Source organism: Diorhabda sublineata, chromosome 2, assembly GCF_026230105.1.
Source record: "Diorhabda sublineata isolate icDioSubl1.1 chromosome 2, icDioSubl1.1, whole genome shotgun sequence".
NCBI lineage: Eukaryota > Metazoa > Arthropoda > Insecta > Coleoptera > Chrysomelidae > Diorhabda > Diorhabda sublineata.
The window spans coordinates 32,333,444-32,358,093 of NC_079475.1; the positions used below are offsets into that span (position 1 = coordinate 32,333,444).

Sequence of the window (24,650 nt, forward strand, 5' to 3'; positions counted from 1 at the left end):
AAAATAGGTGCTGTACAGTAACATAGTTCAAAAACGATCATGGAGCAAACACGATGAACCAACACAAAACACATCGAAGACTGAAAAATAACCAGCTCATGCCGACAGTTCGATGAGATTACAAAGGTATTGTGTTTTTGTCTACAAACTGTTAGACAAATATTAGCAATCCTTTCTGATACATATGCTTACTCAGCTCATAATGGTATATCTGGTAAATGAACAATGATATAAATTTTTTTTCGAATAGAGAAATTATATTGCCTCGAAAGTAACTGTGGAGGAACAGGATTTAAAACCAACGGTATATTTAGCTTTAAATCTATTAATTTATTAATAATAACAAATATCAAAACAATTTTTGGTAAAATTAATCTTAAGCAACTGTAACAGGTTTAACGGGCGCTGGTTTTACAGAAACTGAATTGTATAACTTAATAGTATTTTTATAGGGTGGAGGAGGGGGAAACATATTTGAATCTTGAAATAAGTGTTTAAATTTCTCTTCTAAACTCGTCGCTGTCCTGGACACATTGTTATTATCTCTCATCGACGAATGTCGTGGTGGAGGCGAAGGTGGATTAGAACCCTAAAACAGATACATTATTTTTTAGATACTTCTGGTTAATACACATTAAAAATTAACACATAATTCCAAAAATTATAAAAAATCCTCTTCCAAATTCAAACTGACGCCAATGGGCTTATTTTGAAATAACTTGAATATATTTTTACAATTTGAAAAATTCATAAATCATATAAATACATAAATGGGATAAATTAGAAATGAAGATCTTCATTTCTAAATTATAGACACAAATGTATACTATTATTATTATTAATTTAATGCTGTGTATTGTACAGTAAAGTTTCAAGGAGGAATCAGTAAGGCTCCAGTCCTACAACCCATATTGTTCCATAAGTGTTCAATGGGGTTACGGCCCAAGACTTTTTGTGGGCAAAACTAGGGTTACCATTTCCACTAGTTGGAGACGAGTTTGTAAAACTTAGCATTTATCAATAAAAATTTCTATCCTACAAAGGGTACATTAGGTGCCACATGTGGTATTAAAACGTCTATTATGGATCGAACGGCTGCAAAATAACCTCCTTGAATCACAACCAAACCAAAAAAATATATCGTCACTAAAACGACGTCCCTAATGAAATGTTGTGCCATTGATATTCTCAATATACCTTGATTTGGTAATTATATCCACGGGAAAATTATTGCTGTTGTGTTTGTTAACAAAGCGACTTTGCAATGCCTATACTAACAAAAAACAATCTTTGTTATTCCTTGTCACAAACTTTTCTAGTTATTACAGGTCTCCAGAAATCATGAACACTGTAGATTGTGTTAATCCAAGTCAAATCACACTTTTCCTTGTCACTTGCTTTTTCAAATGGCATGGCAGCATTAAAATTCTCGGTACCAAGTTAGTGAACTGATCAGGGAAATCATTTTATTACATTATTATTTAGTTAATATTGTAAAATATACCTTGTTTGCAGTTAAATGAAGTCAGTTTCACAATTTCTTATGATTAAATTTTATATATTTTCAGTTAAGCTAGAAAAACATTTCCTATTTATAAAATAACATCAACATAACATTGAGTCACTGATACAAATTGATATTCGAAACAACATATTTTGTTGATTATGGTCAATAGAAAGTTATAGCAATAATCAGAACAAATATCTGTTCTTTTTGGGCAAAGAGAGCATTCCAATGCCATTTTGGACAATATTTAATCCCAATAGATGAATAACATATTGTATCAAGGCTTCCCCCCTCAGTGTGTACAGTATGTTGTATTATCTTTTTCTTAATTATTCAACAATTTTTACTTACAGTCGGAGGAACCGGTGTTTTGTTCAATTGCGATTTGTGTGGAGGTGGTGGGGGTGGTGGAGCATGACTAGGAGCCTGCGGTATGACTACAGGAGGTGGCGGCGGCGGAGCATGGTTAGGTTTTACCATATTTATTTTAAGTGGGGTCGATGTATGACTAGAAGGGCTCGAGTTGTAGCTGGGTGCCACATGAACAGGTATCTGAAATGCACATAATTAGTATGCAAAATCAAAATTAAGGTATATAGTTATTTTATATATTAAAAAGTTTTTTCTTTGCCGAATCATCACTTACCGAGGGAGGTGGAGCTGAGGGTCTGGTACTCAGTGCAGGCCTTGATCTCGAATTCTGCGCTGAGGAATTGGCTAAAGATTGTCCGATAATGGAAGACATATGCCTGACGGTGCCAAACTTATGTGCGGAAGTTGTATCTGGACTTTGTGGAGAAGGCGATCGAGGAGATTTTAAACTATGTGTCCGACTGATAGGTTTGTTAATTTTTAGCTGAAGCGAGTTTGGTTTTCCTACAAAACATTATGTTACATTTAGTTTTAAATGTGATTGAATAGATATATTAAGTGAAAAATTAAAAAATGGAAATTGTAGGGTTCCTCAAATATATAAATATATATATATACCTAAAGTAATTATATTACATAAGGGTTAGCAGAAATGTTGATATTTTCAGATGTTTTGATTAAGCAACTCCTTTAAGAATTTTACAATTTATCACAAAAGGCAATTCCATTAATAGATTAATATCAACTAGCGCCGCACGCGCCCAAGGGGCGCGTACACGGCGCTGTCCGCTAATCCCATGTGTTCTTTTGGCGTGAGTCTTACATATTTTAATAAAAAGAAAAATCAATGTTGCAAAATTTTTTTCTTAGGGTTTAGAATGTACTATTTTCTGATCTTTGACCCTTCATATCTCGAAAACACCTGAAGATGTCAAAAAAAAAATTGCTTTTGGCCACCCCTGAGACTCAACTCTTTCCAACGATACCCCACTTGACTTTCTAACGTCAATAGTCTAGGAGGAGTTAGCGGGGACAAAAAAACCTTAATGTATTAAATATAAAGATTCTATTATGTAATTAAAAACATATTTATGAATCAATTTATATCTCTATAAGAATGTAAAAAATGAGAAATAAATATATTTTACCATTTAAAATTGGTGGTTTCGGCGCAACATTTGGCTTTCCATGATTGATCACAGGTTTGTTAGGTTGAACATTGTTACTGTTTTCAGAAGAATCTAGATAACTTAAGTTTGCATTACTCTTTGCTTTTCTATGTAAAGTACTCTGGTTAATTTGAATATTTGAGTTTGAATTTAATGATAGTTGACTCATATGAAAGCCATTAGTTATATTTTCTCGTTGTAGCTGTCGACTACCGGAGTCTACTGGTACCTGAAAAGATTTTAAGAATAGTTCATTATAGATGAAGCAAACTTGATTAAAAATGTCTGAAAATTGTACAGGAAGTAGAAACACTAGTTCATATCGTTTGTTTTACTAAAAATTGTTATAATTTATTGAGGTAACATTATACAAAAGAAATAGTAGAATCTTATCACATCTGGTTTAAGGAACATTTATTTATTAACTGAATTAATATTATAACGACAGTAATTTCATATATTTTCATATCAAAAACTATAAATCGTGAAAACGTTCCCGTTGTTCGCCACTCATGTTTTCAGGAAAAAACCTCAGATGCGAGTGCAGGAAATTATTCTATAATGACATGTTTACTACTATCTGATATTTTCAATCTGCAAAAATTCTTTTTTTTTTGTTTTCTCAACAATTCTTCCACAACGATTTTGAACAATTTATAAAGTTAATTTTACTGTGGGCCAACAAAGATTTTTGGATTCGGAAAACATCACTGTCTCTCAAGCGACTTTGCAAAGTTTTTATCCAATGTGATATGTGAAGAGGGTAGAGACATTATTTGGATCTACAAACAGTATGCTTTATATTCATTTTGTGGGTAATATACTGTTTCCAAATAGTAAAAATTATTGAATTTTGGTAACTGTCATTCCCAATTCACAGTATATCCTGTTAATATTAACAGTTTCTTATTTCTGTTACGCAACAAAACAGCATTTAAACCATAATTGAATGAGTTCGCCAATCTGCTTTATCATTATTTTCGATACATTGCTATGAAAAATCCCGGAATATCACTGAACATGACATCTTTTCTGTTTAGTGTTAATAAGTTTCATTGATTTAGTCGAGAAATATAGATGTTTATAATTGTAAATCATTTATAAAGTCATTTAATTTGGCTTAGTTGTTATTAAAAAGAGGATTCAAGAATGCATCTCATCACCTATATTTAACTTCTTATGTTATCTAGTATAATTGCAGGGATAAAGTGGATGAGGTACATTGTTAGAATAAAAATGGGCCTAGTAAAAGACGGAACTCTAGCATATATACCATCCTTTTTTGTATTATATCCCATTGCCTTCATAATAAAAAAGTAACAGTCATTGGTACAAAGTTCTTTCCATAACATTTGTAAATCAAATAAGAGGTGTATATTTTCTCCTCATTACCACTGGAGTAAAGCAATTTTACAGTTTTCACAAAACACAAGAGGTACCTTCTTTTTATTTACATTTGTAACAGGAAATCCGAAATAATTAGTTGGGTAGTTGGAAAGGAAGGCAGTTTACCATATTTTTGTAACTTTCTTTTAGAAATTATAAAAAGTTGAAATTTGTGAATCAATCCATTGGAAACTAATGAAGGGGGTTGATATAACTGGTACCCAGCCGTTAGTAAGTATAGATTTAGTACAATAATTCTTATGCACATTACATATCCAAGAAGGAACAAAAACCAAAGTACTGGCCCAAAATCCAAGGAAAATCATCTAGAAACAATCAAAATATTCATAATAAAAAACTAATATACAAAATAAAAAAAATTGTATTTTATTATAATGTAGGCAAATTTAAACAGCTATTAGTTCGATGGAAATCGTTTTGATGGATTTTTTTATGTATAATAATAGTCAGAGGTAATAACCATCTTTACAGCCAACAAGAAGAATAATTACTCATTCTAATCTTGAGCAGGGAATTTTTAAGATACAATTTTTAGAACCATCAACCCAGGTGTTGTGTAAATATACTATATTTCTATTTCGTAAATATTTTTGTTAGTCCTTGACATGATTCCATTCTGTTGTCAAAATACTCTAATGAAACACATCGAAGTGTCTTTAAATATTTAAAGTCATTATCAAAGTATGCACTTTGTTCTACATCATATCTTATGTTAGCATTAAATCTTTGATGATTTATACCAGGTCTGTAACACTCTTTAACCTTCAATTTACGAGCATATGGTAGGAGATCAAAGTCTCATCTATAGTCTATAGTAAATCAATGTACAAAATTATTTCTGAAACGCTACGAATATTGTTGAGAAAATGGTATGAGTGTTCTAGTTCTAGACAATATCACTCATTTTGCTTGTAAACCAAGCCTTCCCCTAAAATATTTCCAACATTGAGGGGTTCTATTAAATTTCTTTTAGTAATTTTGCAATATATTCTGGTGCTGATATGGATAGTCTCTTGAATGAGCCTGCATTCATTGGATTGTTTCAACAAAAAATTTGGAATAAATTATTTTTAGACCATGTACTGCTTTATCAATCTTTTCAATTTTTACCAAATAATCTTATTGGAATGTGATAAAGATTAAAACTTTACTTTCAATATCTAGCAATACTTACATTTCTTGTTGGCGTCGGTGGAGGGGGGCCTCGATTTCTGTTATCACTGGCTTGTAATTGTTTTTTAAGTTCCATTTGGATACTACCGAAATTTTTTAATCCACCTGATGGACTTACTGGTTTACCACCACCTATATTACCATTTTTAAGACCCCCACCTAAACCGCCCATTGGTAAGATGGGCAAACGCATACCACTCGTTCCTCCATTTGATGGTCTGTTTGAAGCACCTAAAAAAACAATAATTTAATGGTGATACATGGATAATTAGGTCTTAATTTCATGGTATAATTGGTGGGATAATAAAACCTTGTTTTTCTAGATACCTGACCTAAATCATGAAGGTACTGAACATAATATTAATATAAGGCATAAAAAACACATTGTAATTGTCTAACAGGAACAGAGTGAGCAAATTGGAAAATCTGGAAATGTTTCATTACTGACATAATAATCTATAGGGCAAAAGTAATATTGTGGTTTATACTGAAGTAAAAAATCAAAGAAGAATTCTGTAGAAAGAGAAAATTGAGGAACAAACAAATGCGATGGAAAGAATTGGGATAATACAAAATTTTATGTATAATTACAAAGTTTGCTTACTTTAGTGTTTTATTATATTGAAAAGCATAATTATATTTGGGAAACTAAAAAATATTAATTCTTACCCCCAACCATCGGTGCACTCCTATCATTTGTAACCGTCTTCTTTAATTTAGTTCCTTGTTGGATCGATTTCAATAAAGCATTTCGTTCGTTAGCACTACCTTTACCTGTTTTCGGAATTTTGGAAATAGGAGGTGGAGGTGGTGGTCCTGCTGATGCCATCGGAGGAGGAGGTGGCGGAGCAGGCATTATTGCCAATAATCTGAAATTAAAAATAATTATTATGCTATTTATATCACCTATTGTGATCTAGTTAGAATCAGTTCGTATTAAATACCAAAAGTATTTTGAAATTTTATTAATATGTAGAAAGATTTACCTTGGAGAGAGATTGATCAGAATTACAAGAGTTATATACCTTTTTAACAGGAATTATGAAGATACAAATATACATTTAAAGAAAGCTTGTGCAAATACTTTATAAGTCAACAGTCATTTCAATGTTATGTGAATAATTTACAGCTGTACTTTGCAGTAACATGTGGTGAAGACGTTCGTTTATTTATGATTATTGCATTCACGAACTCCATATACTAAATTCACTTTTTAGGACCTGTGAAATCCCAATTTCGAAAAATTTATCAATATATATAAAATGTCAAATTTAGACATATATTTTTACATCCAATAACTGTTTGCGATACTAAATTGACATTCATTTATTGTTTACCAAAGAATCTGGTTTCTTTTTGCTGTATACAAAAAACTGTTGATATTGATATGACAACTGTCATACCTTTTAACATTATATGTTCATGTTTATACTATACATACATACAAGATGAATTGAAGCAAGGAATTAATAACCTAGAAGCTTGGCGTTTGAAATTATTAGATATCATATTGATACCAACTATACTGCAATCATGCTTAAAATATACTTTTAATTTGAAAAACATTCTGTAAAACAAGGTAGACTAATTCGATAACCGACCAATTGTTAGAACGCCAAAAAGGCAATACCTTGCATGAACCGCATGGTAAAGTGGGCAAGTAAAATGTATCCCTGTAATTTATATGAATCTCAGAAAACCTGGGTCTGTTCTGAACGTCGTAGGTACTACCCTTCCACATCTACAGACAGCTGCCAACGAGTTTTGCAGTTTTCGTACATCTCCAGGAACGCCTGGACCAGAATGCTGTTCACCTCTTGTGCTACGGTCCGTTAGACCGCCTTTACTGAGTCGAGATGCTTCCTCTTGAGCCTCGAAATAGAAAAAAGTCTGGTGGAGCCAAGAAGATCCTGGTAGATCGTTTCTCGGTTGACTTTTTGATCTTATGATGAGCTTGGCGCACACTTTTCTATCGCGATCTTGAGTTTTAGATATGCTCAATTTATCAGCAATCAACCTGACACTCATCCTACGATCACTGTTCAATAAATTTTCTCTGGGAACTGCTTGTGCCATTCAAAAACACCCGATCTAACCATGGCAGTGTCACTGTAGGCCTCCTTAATTCTGTAGTGAGTTGCTTTGCCTGTTTTACCAAGCTTTACACAAAATTTGATCGCGTATCGCTGCTCCAAGAAATGCTCCTTGATTCTCCGTGACGAAGCGTTTCGACAGGGGTTCACAGTACAAGCGATCTGCGTTCCCAAAATCCCTCTCCTCCAATAGTGCGCGCGCAGACCGATTCTAGTCCGCACGTTCGAACAGAAAAAATCAGTCCGAATACTTTCGGAACAGACCCTATATATATGAAATTGGAAAATCGAATTAACGTTTTCTCAATGAGAATAACCAACATTTCGTTCTACCAGCGTTTTTGGTTTACTTATTTTTAAAGACGAAATAATTTTTACCTACTAAATTACGCTGTAGATTATGAGAGTTTTTTAAAATCACTTTCACGTTATGTTGAATTGTTTATGAGGAGATTGCAGACATGAACGAAGAGTAACAAACTCACGGTGTGAATGAACTCAAGTTTTAAAAATATGTTCTCTTGATATTGGCATGGTTGATAAACGAATTGTGTTAATTGAAATGTAAGGTTGATTACAAGCGATCATAATTTCTAGGTCGATACAACAAACAAACATTTAATGGAAATTATATTCGGTACGTCACGTATAAATCAATTTTTAGAAGAAGAAATATTTAAAGTGATTTCAACCAACAAAAATATAAATTGTACGGAACCAGAGATTATTAAAAAACTAAAAGTATATAGTCTCCTTAATACTGAGTTTTCCATTTTGCAAATCGTAGTTCGGCTAATTTTTCTGTAACAATAGCGGAATTTGTTTCTATGGTGTATCCAATTTTTATTCACTGACATATCGATGAGAAAATTCATTTGAAAATGTCCAAATTTCCATATGAATTTTTGATGCAAGATGTTTTGATCAGCATGAAGCAATAGCATTGTCCGCTTGGCAGATAGCTTTTTCATATGTAACCTTTCATGCAAAATATTGAGTACAAGGGCACGAATTTTATTAAGCATTTCTGGAGCAGTTCAGCATGATATGATGATACCAAATAATGACATCCAAATGATTTGTCGGTCGAGAGAACCGTCCAATTATTGACAATTGAACGCATGTTAAAAATATTTTATGTTGTGGTGTGTGCAATTTTTGAGCACCTCATTTGTTCACTTGAAATTTGACGCAATTTTATTTTGAAAAGGGTTTGTGTTTAATTGTCTCTTAATTTAAACTAACAATTTATTTCTTCAGCTTTCAAATGAACTTTTTAAAATAAAACTCGAGATTATGATTCAAACATTTGTCCAGTTAACGACCATTTTCTCGTGTATTTATCCCATACCCCACCGCACCATACCCTCTATTTCAAAATCTACTCTGTGCCGAGGGTTGTTTTTTCCCTGGGGTGGATGTCACCTCTTCTTGGGGGTGAAAAATTTTCCATCGAAAATAAGTGCGTAAACGAAACATTGATTCATTCTAAGCAACTTTTGTTCTGCAAAGTATTTTCTGATTCTTGAGTCGATACTTTTCGAGTTATTCGCGACTAAAATTGTCGATTTTCAGGAAAAAAAACATGTTTTCGGACGGTTGAATAACTGAAGAAATATGAATTTAATCGAAAAATCTGTAAAGAGCAAGATTATAGCTTATAAAAAAATTTAAAAATCGTGATTTTCGCAGACAAACGCCAAGTTGCTACGTACTAAAACAAAAAACCAATGCATTTTTCTTGGAAAACTCATAAAACCTTTTTTAAAGTACTTTTAAAAACCTTTATTTTTATTTTTTACCGAAGTTTATAACATTTTTATTTGTGTCCTTTTAATATGATCTGAGTGTTTGACCAGTTTAAAGTACTTTTTTTCGAAAAAAATTTAGCGAAAAATCGCATGTTTTTCAAAATAACTATTAATAATACGTAAAATTGTTTTTTTTGCCTAAAAATTTTGGTGTTTTTTTGTGGGGTAAAAATTTTCGAGCGTTTTTAAAAATAAGATAAGGTGGAAAGGATCAACCCCCGGCACAAGCTCAACATTAAAGATGAGGGTAAATAGAACTGTGATACGCGATTTTATAAAAAAGTTTGTACAATAATGATAGGTTTTTCCAGAACTTACTGATTTCCTATTCCAGTCAATTAATTTTATTGTCTTTGTTTCTAATAAATTTGGTGTCAAGAAAAGTTGTAGGAGGAGGAGTATTCCACATTTTCTCTTTCTATAATAAATTGTATACATGAGAATCGAGACTATTGAAGAAATGTAGTATATTATCTATTAATTTCATCGCATGGTAAAGATAAAATTACAGAATCTAAATACTTTTCAATGAAGAATAACTTAGACATAGTTAATGCCACAACTGCACAATAATCAATTTAATTAACAAGTCGACAAGGACTTTGAATTTATATATATGATAACCTATCATTTGTTACTATGTTTCTGATAAAATCATGGTTATGTGATTTTTTCACTGCACTGTTTTATGTATTTCTACTATTTCTAAACATTGACATTTTTAATTACTTGCGATGTAATCTGATCATAAATTAATTAAAACATATAGATGTTAAACATATCTAATAATATATTTCAATGAAACTCAATATGTATATCTTAAGATCAACTAATGTAAAATTGAACAAAAACTATGAATTTGATTATTTGTAATTTAACTAGATCATTATTCATTCAGAGATTTTATATAACATTAAATCTTATAATTACCTAAATTGATTTTTTGATTCCAACGTCGCTAAGTATATAAATCAAAGCTAATGAAAAAATTTTCTTTTCAAATATAAAACCAAGAAAGTCACGAGTAACACTGATTTGAATGAGTTGGAAAACAAAACATCGTCCCAAAGTAGTAAAAATAAACTCTTTGTGGGGTAAATTGAACTCATCCCTAATTTAATTTTGGTTACCACATAGGAAGAGAATGAATCTATTTTAGTCAATCCCAAATTATTTTAATCTATTTAAATCGAATCTGAAGCTATAGAAATAGCGAGAGTAAGTAATCTATACTTAGTGCTAACACCTCATATAATAATGTTTTTGCTGTGCTGGTGAAAAAAAATTACGAATCAAATTCAACAAACAAGTATAATATCTAATGTTATATCATCTCTTTATGACTAAGGCAAAATTCGAATTCATTTTAATACATACTTAATTTACAGGTAATAAATTTATTTATTTTTCAAATTATCTTGTAATAAAATATATGATTCACGAAAAAATCCAAATTAAATGTTTAGTTCTCTACACCTCTGACTGTAGGTCTTTCAAATGTTTTTTTATTCTTAGGATATGAATACATTAATAATGTTCGAGCCACTGTTACGCGCAAATCTGTTTTTTGACGTGATACATCAATCAGTAAGTCGTTTGACTGACACCCAGATGGCGCTGCCATTGCCAAATCTATATGACGTTTATGAAGTACCAACTTTCAAAAGACTATGTGTAAAATTTCATGACATTTCGATTAGTCAGAAAAAAATGACAGCCATTCGAGTGAAGCTACTTTTGTTATTTTCAAAACAATATCGTCTGTTCATTTATCATTGCTTCTCGATGAAAAAAAAAATACTGTACAAGATTAGTAATGGCTTCAAAAGAGTTAACCGGATCGAACAGTCGATCAAAAACAACGTGTTGATGATTCAGAGCAGTGTTTAGATGTAATAAATCAGATTTTTTCCGTCGATATGTGACAATGTATGAAACATCACTTCACTCCGGAATCAAAATAATAATCATCTGAGTGAACTGCAAGCATCGAAAGGCACCACAGTCAGCTGTGAAAGTTAGGGCTTCAGTATTTTGGGATGCGCATGGAATATTGTTCATCGACTATTTCCAAAAGGAAAAGACAATCAATAACAAATACTACAAAGAGTTATTGTATAGTTTGAATGCAAAAATCAAGGAAAAACGGCCTTATATGTCGTAGAAAAAACCACTGTTTCACCAAGACAATGCATCAATTCACAAGTCGATGAAAAAGATGGTTAATTTGAACGATTTACACTTCAAATTTCTTCCTCATCCACCGTATAGTTCAGATCTGGCTCTAGTGACCACGGACTATTCGCTGATCTCAAAAAATACTTGCCGATAAGAAATTCAGCTCAAATGAAGAAGCAAATGCTGAAACTGAAGCCTAGTTTTAGGCAAAAGACGAATCCTTCTACAAAGAGATGTTGATGAATAATATCGAATTCTGGGAAAAAAATGGGTTTTTCTTAGCTAGTCACACGATTTATGTGATGTGTTATGATGTTTTTAATAGTGCAAAGAGAGTTGTTACTTGATGTTGGAGTTGAGAATGAAGAAATATTTTTTAAATAAGCATTATTTTCTTTCGTACGGAAGGGGTAAATAGAGTAAAGTTCGAAATTAAACACAGATAGCCAAACAATGATATGTACGGCAGGGTTGTGTATTGTGGACGATTTTCGGCTATGCAAGATTTCTTGAATAGTCTGTAATTCTCATACGTCTCAGACGGCTACATTAATTAACAAACAAGGCCGGGCATTATTATACAAAAACCACTACTTGACAGTATGACGATATGGAATGTAGTATCAGCACAAGGTGTGATTGGTTCGTTTTTCCTTATATTGAGTATGATGTTCGCAAACCTGTTACTGGGTGAAATACCAGGTAGCATTAATGCACGAAAATTACCTTACAATGGATTCCGGGACACACCGGAGCGAAGGGTAAGGAAATAGCTGATAAGCTCGCAAAAGCGGGAACAGACAAGCTCTTCATGGGACCCGAACACCTCTGTGGTATCACATACAGAGCAATGGAAAAAGCACTGGAAAAGAGGGCAGATAGGAACAAAACCAATTATTGGGAAACTATAACCTAGACCTGCTGAATGTATCAACATATGTAAGAACAATCTACGAATACTAACAGGATTTCTATAGGGGTACTGTCGCCTCAACAAACACCTGAAGACGCTAGATTTAGCAGATAATGTGGCGTGCAGATTTTGTTGCACAAAGGACGAAACCTCTATTCACATTCTCTCGAAATGCAAAACACTAAGGAACTCCAGAGCCCTACACCTGGGTGCGCTTGAAATAGAAGACGAAGATCTCTGGCAATTAAAGCCATCTCACTTTTTAAAAGTAGTGGATTTAACGGATCAGTTGTATACACTGGGTTCTCCATTATCGCATTATATTTGGTATACTGTAACTCAAAATCCATACATACATTGATGCACGAAACTTTTAGGAAGTTGCATCATTTCCTTTGGTTTTTACTTCTTACAACACCGTTATTTTAGGAATATACAGCCATCTGTGTTATCGAATATGTTTAAAAATCTGCTTAACCGATATGACCAGTGCCTACGGTGCAATGGGGTACATTTTCAACGTGTTTTCTTTAGGAATTAAAGGAAAAAATAAAGAATAAATAATTATATAACAGTATTGTATACTTATAATTGTGTAAGTTTCTAATTTAGTTCTTGTTGTCTAGGGTATTATTTAGAATAAATAGTCAGTAGGTTAGATGAAGAGTTTATATCAACAAAAACGGTAACGATATTAAATTCAAATTAAAAGAAATAACAATAGGAATATAAACGTAACTAAATAAAATGAAGGTTCATCCACACGTCTAAGTCTGAATTTAACCATTGTCTTTACGTCTTTCAAGCCTTAAAACAAAATAACGTCTTTTCCGGAAACCGTACGTCTTTAGAATTCACAGAATATCTTACAATAATCAATACTCACGTCTTCTGAGTGACTCCTGAACTAACTCTCGCGCGCTTTTCGTCTAATTATTATATGACCCCTCTTACATTATCGCTCTGGGAGCTTGGTCTATCTATATTTATGTTTCAAACTAAATCTTTACTTCATTGAGATTGTTCTCGTTTTATTTTCAAGAATGTTCGAAAAAGGATTGCGGTAAAAACATAAATATCCAACATCACTACTATTAGTGCTTATAAAATAGAAATGTTTCTAAATTCAAGCAACAAAATTCAGAAGGTGATTGATCGTATGAAATTAAGATGGGCCTTTCCTATAACAAAATTTCGTACACATTTAGAAAAAAAATAAAAACACAATTTTAGTCACCACCTTTTAAGGGATATCGGAAAAGGGTGGGCTGAGGAAATTTTTGTTAGAGGAAAAACCCATCTTAAATTCATACGGGCAAACATCTCCTGAATTTTGTCGTATGAGTTTGAAAACACTGTATATTTTCATATCATTCTATTCTATCGTAGAGATCAAATAAAATAAGGAGAGTTAACAATAAAGCAAAGAGAAAATATTAATAAAATAATATATTTTGAGAATACGTTTTTTTATGGTTCAAAAAATGAAAAAAAAAATATACTAAACGAGATGTTGAAAAAGAGCAATAAAACATTTGTTCACTTGAGAGTCACACGGAAATATATGAAATATATAATACATAGGAAGGTAGAATTTGTATCATTGATTCACGAACAAACCCAATGTTTCATTTATTATGTTTAATGGCATTTTCGTAATCAAGATAAGTGATTAAACATTATTCATTGTTTTCATTGAAGAATTAGTCACAAGCACAAAAAAAATCTACTGTAAATAATAAGATCCGCATTTCTAGATAATTTTTGGGAAAGTTTCGTCAAAGTACATATTGCATCCGACGTGAATGATTAAGAATCAACTGAAACTGCATTTGTACTGAACTAAAAACCAAACTCTTGCGATTTTAACAATTGATAAAAATATAGAACAAAGAATATCTTGAATTACGTATTGTAAATGGAATTTCGTCTGACAATACTGCATAAAGTTTAATATGATAACAATTTTTAGCTCTTTAAATTAATTCAAATTAATACCTTATTTTATACAATGATGGAATTTACAAACGATGCAGTCCTTGACAGAGCAAATGCGGTTCGTGAGTTGGTAGATAACGTCAAGGGGATTTTATACGGCACGCTAAGAAGAAGAAGGTATTTACAAAATTTCATATTTTCTTTTATTAATTTGTGAAATATTAGGATGAAGCAATGTCATTCACTAAGGTCATCACTATATATTCGGGACATTTTATGTGAGTTTTCCTTCCAGTTGCTTGCAGCAACATTACTAATACGTGCTCCATCATGCATGAACCACATGTCTCTGCAAATGTTTAGAGGAATATCACATAACATGAGCGGGAAATCGTATTGAATAAATTCTAAGTATCGCTGACCATTCAGGTTATTATCAAAAAAATAAGGACCTACTAAATTATTAGCCACTATTCCTTCCTGTCCCATTACATCAAGACAAAATCGATGTTGATTCCTTGTTTAAATTGTACCGTGAGGATTTTCATCTGCCTTTAAATGTAAATTATGGGAATTAATAAAACCGTCTCGTGTGAAACCAGCTTTATCAGTAAACAGTACTTTTTCAACAAATGTATCAACTCGTTGTTTATCTAGAAACCAACGAACTTGTCCAGTCTTGCTGGATGTGAAAGGGGTAAGGAAGTTGCTGTTGGATAATTCTATAAATAGAATATTGTAAAAAATCATCTTAATAACATTTGTTCTGATAAGCAAATTGATCGGGGAGGGCCATTTGCATGGCCACCGCGTTCCCTTGAATTAAATATAATGGAATCATTTTTTTTGGTGATATCTTAAAAGCTTGGCATATGCAATGCCGGTAAACAAAAGGAACGAAATGATCGATAGAATAAACTTCCATTGTGACGTGGCATAATCTTGGAATGCTCTTCCCAGTTCAAAGATATAGATTCAGGAAATGTGTAGAAGTCAAGGTGCCCACTTCGAACATTTATTATACTTTTTTTTTATTTTTATATGATAAGTTGTAGGCTAACCAACTAAATTTTTCTACATTTAATTTTTGCAGTTCAATTAGAAATGTTTGATTGTGTTTTCAATAAATGATTACAATTTATAATAATTTTCTTCAGAATATCTTTTTATAGCGGTTTCCTTGGCATGTTCAACTATCTAAATATCTACATATCTCCTAAACCATAAATTTTATCGAGTTAAACAAACAGTATCCTTTTGTTAAAAAATCGCTTGAAAAATTAATTTTTGCTATTCACTCCCGAATTTTTTGCAGCAAGACCAGGAACACCCTATAAATACATTTTAAACTTCACAAAAATCGTTTCGAGACATAATAAAATCAAATAGAACAAGATGATATTAATAAGTATCTGTTCAAAACAAGGTACTTCAGGAGTAAAGGTAAAAACTTTGAAATATGTATTTGGTATAAAAAAAATTATCATCTTACGTCTAACCAGTAGCGAACAAAATGCTTTGGAAAATAGAATACAAAAAAAAAAATAAAAAAAATGATATCCATCTCTGTGACGAAACAATAAAATGAATCTATTCTACTTTTTTACATTTCAACGAACCCCTTCTCTTCAATCGACATCTTCCTTAATCTTAGTCTTATTGGTGTTCGTAATATTTTTTATTCTTTCCAGTTTTGACGTAAACGTAAACTACTATGAAATATAGACAATGCCAAAGTTATATGAATCGGTTTTATTAAAAATGTACTTGACCACAAAAGCTGTTCGCTTTTTGGTATCACTAAATGTATCTACCTGCTGAAATAATAAAGCGACAAACTCAATCAATAAAGTTAATTTTTTAGAATGTTTTATGAAAAATACTGTTCCATTAAAATTAATTTGGGTGAATTATTCGATTATACGTTCAAGTAATGATCTTTTAAAACTTAGTCAGAAAAGATACATACATACTTAAGAAATATTTATTTTTAGGTGTAGTCATAAGCACACCTGGTTTTTATTACAAAATAAATGCATCTACTGTCGCCTAAAGCAAAGATAAGGTGAAGTAAATTCTTAGTAACAGAAAATACAAGCCAAAAAATAAATCTGAATTTACGCAGATTTTTTTTTCTTTCTAAAGACTTATTTATTTTTCTACTGTACATTCATAATCATAGATAGTTATTGATTCAGCTGATTATACACTGTCCAACAAAAAGCCAACCGTGAAAAATTAATATCAAATTTTAATGAAATTATTTCAGTTTTCAGTAACAGATTTCAAGTGGATTACAATGGTATTTGAAATGAGTTTGTAGAATTCCTTTCTCAGCTAGAATGTCTGACTGAAACATTTGCTAGAAAGACAAAGTCAAATCTCAGAAAACCCCATGATATGCATTTATAAATGCCAAAATTATTACTTCCATTCATAATGCTAATAACAATGCCCTTCTAAAACTAGGTAAGCGCACAAATGTCAAGACATATAGACAGAAGTCTACTTCTCATAATAAGCAAGCTGCTAGAAAAACTAACATTCATTGGGAAACAACATATATTACGAAATCATGCTGAGTAATTAATAAAATTAAAAAAGTTTATGAGGGTTTGAAATATTGTTTTGCTGTATTGCAGCAGCGTTGTGCAGGCATGGTTTGTATTCTGTGGCTGCTACGCACACATCCAAGTTTCAAAATAGTGAAGGAAATAGTTTATTAAAACAAATGAATGAAATATGTCTGGGTAACTTTTTCTAATTACTAATTTACAAATTCCCAAATATGTACTACCAAAATCTGACAATGGGTATAATTTAGATCAGATACCAGCAATGGACCTTGGGTGTTCTATGTCTGAATCAAATAGACATTATTTGAATTTTACAAGCCTCTTCAATTGTAGGAATCTATGATATAGCCTCAAAGTACCAACGAGATAAGCAGTTATTAAAAAATATTTTCAGTCGCAACTAAAATAGAATTCTACCAAACAAAATTTCAATGTCAAAATATTTCGTTACTCAACATATTCTCCTCTTAATTGGATAAATTTATTACAACGAACCTGCAACATCTCTAGATCTTTCAAAAAAAATGTTTCTTCTTGCTCTGCAAACCAGTCCTCCACAGTTTTTATTACCTCCTCGTTGGAAGAAAATTCACGACCTTTTAAACTTTTTTTCAGTTGAGGAAAGAGATGATAGTCGGACGGAACTAAATCTGGTGAAGAAGAGGGGTGTTCTAGTAATTCAAACCCTAAATCACGAATTTTTTGTATGGCAACATGAGATTTGTGTGCAGGGGCGTTGTCCTGCGAAAAAAACACCTTTGGATAGCTTTCCGTGTCTTTTCTCTTTTATTTTTTTCCGTAAGAACTGAAGCAAGAACTTTTCCAGCAGATTTTTGGACACCAAACTTCTCAGGTCTTGGAGAACCAGAGTGTCGCCATTCCATCGATTATTGCTTTGTTTCTAGATCGTAGAAATATATCCAAGTCTCATCCAAAGTAACAATTCGGTTTAAGAAGTCTACATCATTTTGATACAATTGATATAGAGATTAGTTATTTTTGTGTAAGAAAGTAATAAATGATTTTTTTATCTAAACATTATTTTCATCTGAAATTATCAACTAATCAAATAATTTGCATATTCAGTATACTGAAAATAATTTTTTTTTTTTAAATAAAAACACAGTAAAAAAATACAATTTATTTAATACAGTTATTTGTGTGGGATTATTGTTAAACTGAAAAAATTTTATTTTTATGACTTAAATTTTAGTTAATCACTTGATAAGCAAATTATTAATCAATATATGAAAAAAATATATGGTTTGTTATGTATTTGATTTTGAGACCTCATTTTCAGTTGAAAACACCAACACGTATACTGTAGTCACTTTTTTCAACTAATTGTTTCTATGGAATTATTCCAAAATAATAGAAGTCACTTTCACTTGAAAGTAAATGATTGCAAAAAGAAAATAAAAAGATTGATAAACCTGAACATAATTTAGAGAATTGTAACATGGATAAGTAATATTTTCTACATATGCGATCAGACTTATTTATATAGGAGACACACACACAATCTGAAGTTATCTACAATTTTTTTTTTAATTTTGCAAGACAAAATTTTCAAATATTCTCAGTTTTGACAGCATAGTATTACATCTTTTTATTTTTTCTGAGGTAAATGTAGAGAGCTGTTATTAACGATTTGTTTATAAAAAATATCGACGCCACTGGATTCAGACTTTTTCCACATGGCTTTCAATTCAAAAACTTTTCAAGATAACTGATACAACAGAACAACTTGTATGAAGAGAGATGGTCACAGAAACTATGCTTCTATTTAATTATTTTTGTAATCAACTACTACTTGAAAAAACAATATTCATATCTAATAAAAACTAAAATTACTGATGTTTAAAAGGAACAGAATTAACTAAAATAGAAATGAAATGAAAACTATAATGAAAAAATAATTATATATAACACTTTATTTTAGATTCTAGTTGTCTCTACAAATTCACAATCCAGTTTAATATTTTTAACAGTGAGCTTACAAAATTTCTATTTATTTCGTTTCTATTTTTTTGGGGGGGAGTTTTATAAACTTTTTGTGTGACTAGATCTCAAAAAATAGTCTAAAACTTATGGGAACTGGGAATCTATTGCCTAGGCAGTATTTTCATAAAAAAAGGATTAATTAGTTCATTCCGTATCTCCCACAGATGATGATTTTTTCTGAGAATAGTACACCATGTGTGAATATTCCTTTTAATTTTATAAACAACAATCCTTGAAAACATTTTATAAATTACCTTCTTGCAATGTTTGTACAAAATTCAGTTTTTTCAGTATAAATAGTTTAATTATGTTGATTTTATATATAATTATGATAAAATCATTAATCAAAATAAGTTGTTAATTTCTGTTTCTCATTTACACAGGATTAATTTTTAGAAGATATTCGGATACTGCACAAGTTTCATTAGATGTTTGCTTTACTTTGTTCACCATACAAAAGCTATTATTAACACGATCTGTATATTTTGCTTTAAAAATTCTACAAACCTTTCACCTAGTAGATGTATTATTTCACTTTTCAAATTGAATATTTCAGTCAAGGTACTTGGCAAAATAAAAATTCAACAAAAATTATGTGATTTCACTAAAATCTATAACTTTTAAATAGTAACATAATTTGTATAGCAACTAAGATTTAAATTACATTATTTAGTCTATTTTAAAATTCATTAAAAAATAAAGGATAATTTGTGAGGTAATCTATTAATATAAGGTGTTCTTTAGAGCTGTTAGTTTAGTCTTTAAACTTAAGTTGTCTTAATTTAGTTATTAATAAATATTATTTTTGTGAAATTTTTATGACACCTATCTGGAGGCATGAACAAATTGCAAATAAAAGTCCTATTTTCAACTGAAAGCTGAAATGAACATTTAAAATTTTCTCCCAAGGTAGATGTTTAGATACAGAAAATTTAAAAAAAAACTCTCAAATTCCGAGATTTTATAAGAGTGTTTTAAGACTGCCTAGACTGTACATATTTTATCTAAACTGACATGTATGTTTAATTCTTCAAATTAGAAATACTTAGAAAATTTCAATCTAGGTAATTTATAGGTAATTAGCTTATAAAAAGAATTCACTAACCTTGTATATTATATTCTTAAAACAAAGTTAACTCATAAATATTGTTCTGCAGCTTCAACTTGATGAATCACAGATATCCAACTGTTGGTTGAATTGAAATTGGGCAATCATATCAACAAATACAAAACCAGATTGACTACTATTTTCTTTGAATAAATAATACTGGTCTTCTTAAACCACAAGTTCCTGAAAGGAAATGGTAGTGGAAATTTTTTACATTGAAATGTATTTTAAAAGCTATGACACTTTTTTCCAATGAGATATTTTGAATTTTTATTCATTATGTTGAACCTATTTAACAAACTAAACTGAAATCTGAAATTTTTTTGGATTTGAAAATAAATGTTTACCTATATACTATACTGATAATAAACTGTTGATTTACCTTGAAATCTTTGTGTGGCCAAGTGTACAAATATATCTTATATTGCATATTAAGGTGTAATATTGATAATATTAAGATTATAAAAGATAAGCATTTTCACAGTATCTGATAGTTTCAAAACGAAGTAAATAAGCATAAGGTTTTAAGCAGTAGGAGGTCAAAATTCTAAATATGGATAATGTAGAAAAGTTTATTTCACGTTGCTGGGTCAAATTCCAGAATTCGAATATTTAAATAAATTTTAAATAAATGTTATACCATTATACTACTTGCATAGTTCTGTTTAAATGATATTTCAATAAAGAAATATAAATCATATCCTGCCAGCCACCCACTTAATTTAAAAATAATGAATAATTTTGAAACCAAGCATACTTAGTATTGTTCACTTATCAATTGGTATACATACTTTATTCTACTGGTTTCACAATGCAAAATATTTATTTAATTGAAAAAAGCTCATCATTATTGAAAAATTTCACTTGTTTGTCACACACACAATAACAGTAAACGTCAAGATTTTGACAACTACAAAGAAGCTACTTTCTATCAAGGTTATAAGAGGGCAGGGACTGCGTATTGGATGACATATGTAACTACTCTGATAATGACGTCACCTAAAATTAGTTCGTAACTTCTCAATCCATCAATTGAAGACTCCCTAAATTCACACCGTAAATGGGAGTCTGCTAAACCATTATCTAGTATGAAAATATCCACAGGTGTCCGTTGTTGTTTATTTCTAGATTTCTGTGATATTGAGATAGCAGCTCTATTAAACGTTGTCATACATCATTTCTTTGTTACTGGATAATGTTTGTTTTCAAAACTGCTGTAGACAAGTGTACTAAGAGTGAAATATGGAAATACAAAATTATATGATGAATAAAATTGTGGAGATTATAAAAATAAGGTTATACTCTTATTTAAAGCGATATAATATATTCACACATTATCAAAATCAATAGATAATCCCTGTTTATATTTGTTGTAGAGCATATAATTTAATAAAAAAAATATTATAGACATACTCGTTGAGTTTTGTTATGGCTGGAATAGGGACGTTTTTATGAATATTTTAGGATAGGGCCTGATACAGGAAAAATTTTTCTCTGCATTGCCACTACCGCGCATGGTATTAATGTTGAAAATGAAGAGAAGTCAACAAAACAAAGTGGTTCAATGAACCAAACAACTTTGGGAAAGAGAGAGAAACAGAGCAGTAGAATGGTTAATGTTTGTGCTAGAGCTGCACGGCTGCGGATGTTGACCATTTGGCTAAAGAACGTGTGAATGTGAAAAAGAAACATTCAGTACACGACAAAAAGTGAAATACCATAACCCTAAGCTGCTATTTTGAGAGTTTTCTTTTTTACTTTACGTTGACAGGCGCGTAGCAAAAACAGAAGTTTGTCAAATGTAGATAAATTTTTCAGAATAACTGTTAGGTTAACCATTTTATTTGAGCCATGTTACACATGGATAGATGCTGCTCTAGGTAACACCAAATTATTTTGTAAACATTTCTGCGAGCCGGTACTCATCTATGTATATCCCGCACTGTCAAAAATTTAATGAGCTCAACCTAAAAATTCTTTATGTAGGAATCTGCAGTTATGGAGGGTAGAGGTAAGGAGAACCATCTCTGTGCTACAGAAAGTGTCCATCAAATTCTTTACGTTAGGAGGCGCTACTATCGCATGAGTGTAAATTTTTAATAAAGCGCTAGAAATTTAAGAATAAGGACAAAGAAAGAAAGAAGTGATAATTGACAGATCAAATGATATCTCGTCCGACAGGAGCGCCATTCTGGTTAAATTTTGAATTATAATTTACTGCCGACAAGCGGACAGTTTTTAAGCTAAGCCCCCATATGAGATGGTCCTCCTTACCTCTAACCTCCATATCTGTAGTTTGATGAGGAGATTGATGGAGGATGGGAACATGTCAATAAACCCTTGGTGTGAACTATAGAGACACTCATCTCTGTTAGTTTATATCGACATAAAAAAATTCAATTTCTTTTGTGCTGTTGCTATGTATGGGCTTATTATTTTATTATTCCAGTAATATAAAAGTAGTTAACAAATATTAATTTTGATGTTGCTGATTACTGGCATTGAAATACTTACATAGTAAATTTTGAATAGTTATAAGTAATAGTCAGCTGCCTTTCACGCTAACGGCTGAGATGTGGATATATACGATTCAGTTGTCAACCTCGGTAAATTTAGTGTTATTAAATACCTACAAATAAACTTTTCACAGAATGGCACCTAAGAAACGACTTATACACCAGTACCCTGGAAATATTTTGAACAAATGACTATGAGAGAAGCCGAATATGTGGCGTACCAAGAGGTAATCTGCTAGATCGCTTTCACGGTCGGATAAAAGAAGGGACTAGAAAAATGGATCCAGCTAAGTACAATCTTCAAACAAAGATATAAAACTAGTGAACTGGATTAATGAGTTAGCTAAATGTGGATTCCTCCGAAAAAAAAAACGATCTTTTGAATACTGTTCAACAAATTGTATATAACAAGAAAGAAAAAATCTATTTAATGAAGGACGTCCTGGAGAAAAATAGTATAGGTGGTTTGTGAAGACACATCAAGAGTTATTTTTCAAAGAAGCTGGGAGTTTTACAACATCAAGAAGTATAATAACAGTGGAATACCCATGAAAATCATTCCATGAACTTGAAACATATTTAAAACAAAAGAATGTTTCTGATATTTTGGAACACCTTGAAAGCTTGAAAGAATAATCAATGGTAATAAGACAAGAGACAAGAGACAAGAGACAAGAGACAAGAGACAAGAGACAAGAGACAAGAGACAAGAGACAAGAGACAAGAGACAAGAGACAAGAGACAAGAGACAAGAGACAAGAGACAAGAGACAAGAGACAAGAGACAAGAGACAAGAGACAAGAGACAAGAGACAAGAGACAAGAGACAAGAGACAAGAGACAAGAGACAAGAGACAAGGGACAAGAGACAAGAGACAATTACAGTATTGTTAGTATTTTTTGTAAATGGGAAGACTGTGTATCAAAGGTGATTTTTTCATATATATAAGGCCAAAGCTGTGGCGGATAGCATACCTTCAGAATAGTACGTAGGTAAACTTGAAAACGGCTGGATGCGTAGCGATGTCTTCTACGACTTGTATGTAATGAAACCAGTACTGTTACTGATTGACGGTCATAAATACTATTTAACGTTGAAGTTCAGTGAATTTTGCAGTAATATTGGGATAATATTGTATACGATGCCATCCAAAACTACTTACATAATGCAACCTGCTAATGTAATTGTATTTAAAGAACTCAAAATTGAGTGGAAAAAGACGGTATGAAATTGGCTTTCTATACTAGAAAGTTTTAACTGACATTTAATCCTGACGCTGTTGTATACAAAGTATTAGAAAAGTGGAATCGAAGATTTGAATACGCCTCGCTGTTCCTTGCGAAATATCAAAAACAGAAATAGGGTGTCAGGCAATTTATTGTAAAACTATGTACCCATTAGTTAAACGTTAAAGTTTAAAAAAACGATGGTAGTAGTGAAAAACTTAGACGTGTTAATATTTAACCCACTAAAATGGTTAGTCTTAGAGCTTTGCTTCATTTGCTAATATGCATAACAACGTACATGGTCGAGCACTGGCACAGTTACTCTATTTAATAATTGATAACAAGAAAGTACTTTCAATACTCGTTACATACTGAAATCAACAATGCAATTACTTTTTGGCGTAATGTATGGCATGGTCTACCTTTAAGAAACCACGATTCTTAATAAATATGTGACTTTATTTGACCATCTAATTACACTGGTAGACAAAAAAATTCCTTGTTGTGATATAAAGCTGACTGGCATACTATAGCAAAATGAAACTATCTGCATACGAAAATGGCCTGAAAAAGCTGCAAAGCTTAAATTTTTATCGCATATAAATACCACTTACTACCATTAAACTAACATAAAACAAATCAAAAATATTTGTTTATAA

At 31.4% G+C, this 24,650-nt stretch overlaps 1 protein-coding gene across 2 annotated transcripts; it reads right to left on the minus strand.

Annotated features, from left to right (window-relative positions):
• Nucleotides 1-305: 305 nt before the first annotated feature.
• On the minus strand, nucleotides 306-21,163 carry LOC130453245 (WAS/WASL-interacting protein family member 2-like). Of its 2 annotated transcripts, XM_056792875.1 has the most exons (8): nucleotides 21,041-21,163; nucleotides 20,247-20,432; nucleotides 6,298-6,497; nucleotides 5,630-5,859; nucleotides 3,028-3,277; nucleotides 2,154-2,383; nucleotides 1,859-2,059; nucleotides 306-589 (listed from the first exon to the last, which is right to left on the minus strand). In XM_056792875.1, exons 3-8 carry the CDS (start codon nucleotides 6,482-6,484, stop codon nucleotides 377-379), a joined length of 1,311 nt encoding a protein of 436 aa, XP_056648853.1. In that variant the 5' UTR covers nucleotides 6,485-6,497; nucleotides 20,247-20,432; nucleotides 21,041-21,163; the 3' UTR covers nucleotides 306-376. The 2 variants fall into 2 exon arrangements, with proteins under 2 accessions (XP_056648853.1, XP_056648854.1); XM_056792876.1 differs by lacking the exon at nucleotides 20,247-20,432 and having other exon boundaries at nucleotides 308-589.
• Nucleotides 21,164-24,650: the final 3,487 nt, after the last annotated feature.

Bases quoted from the DNA above. Each gene is read 5' to 3' on its own strand.
- LOC130453245 (XM_056792875.1), bottom strand. From the start codon at position 6,484: ATGCCTGCTCCGCCACCTCCTCCTCCGATGGCATCAGCAGGACCACCA. The intron at 3,278-5,629 runs GTAAGTATTGCT...AAATCTTTTCAG, and splicing joins CACCGACGCCAACAAGAAAT to GTACCAGTAGACTCCGGTAG. The intron at 2,384-3,027 runs GTAAAATATATT...AATGTTTTGTAG, and splicing joins GAAACCACCAATTTTAAATG to GAAAACCAAACTCGCTTCAG.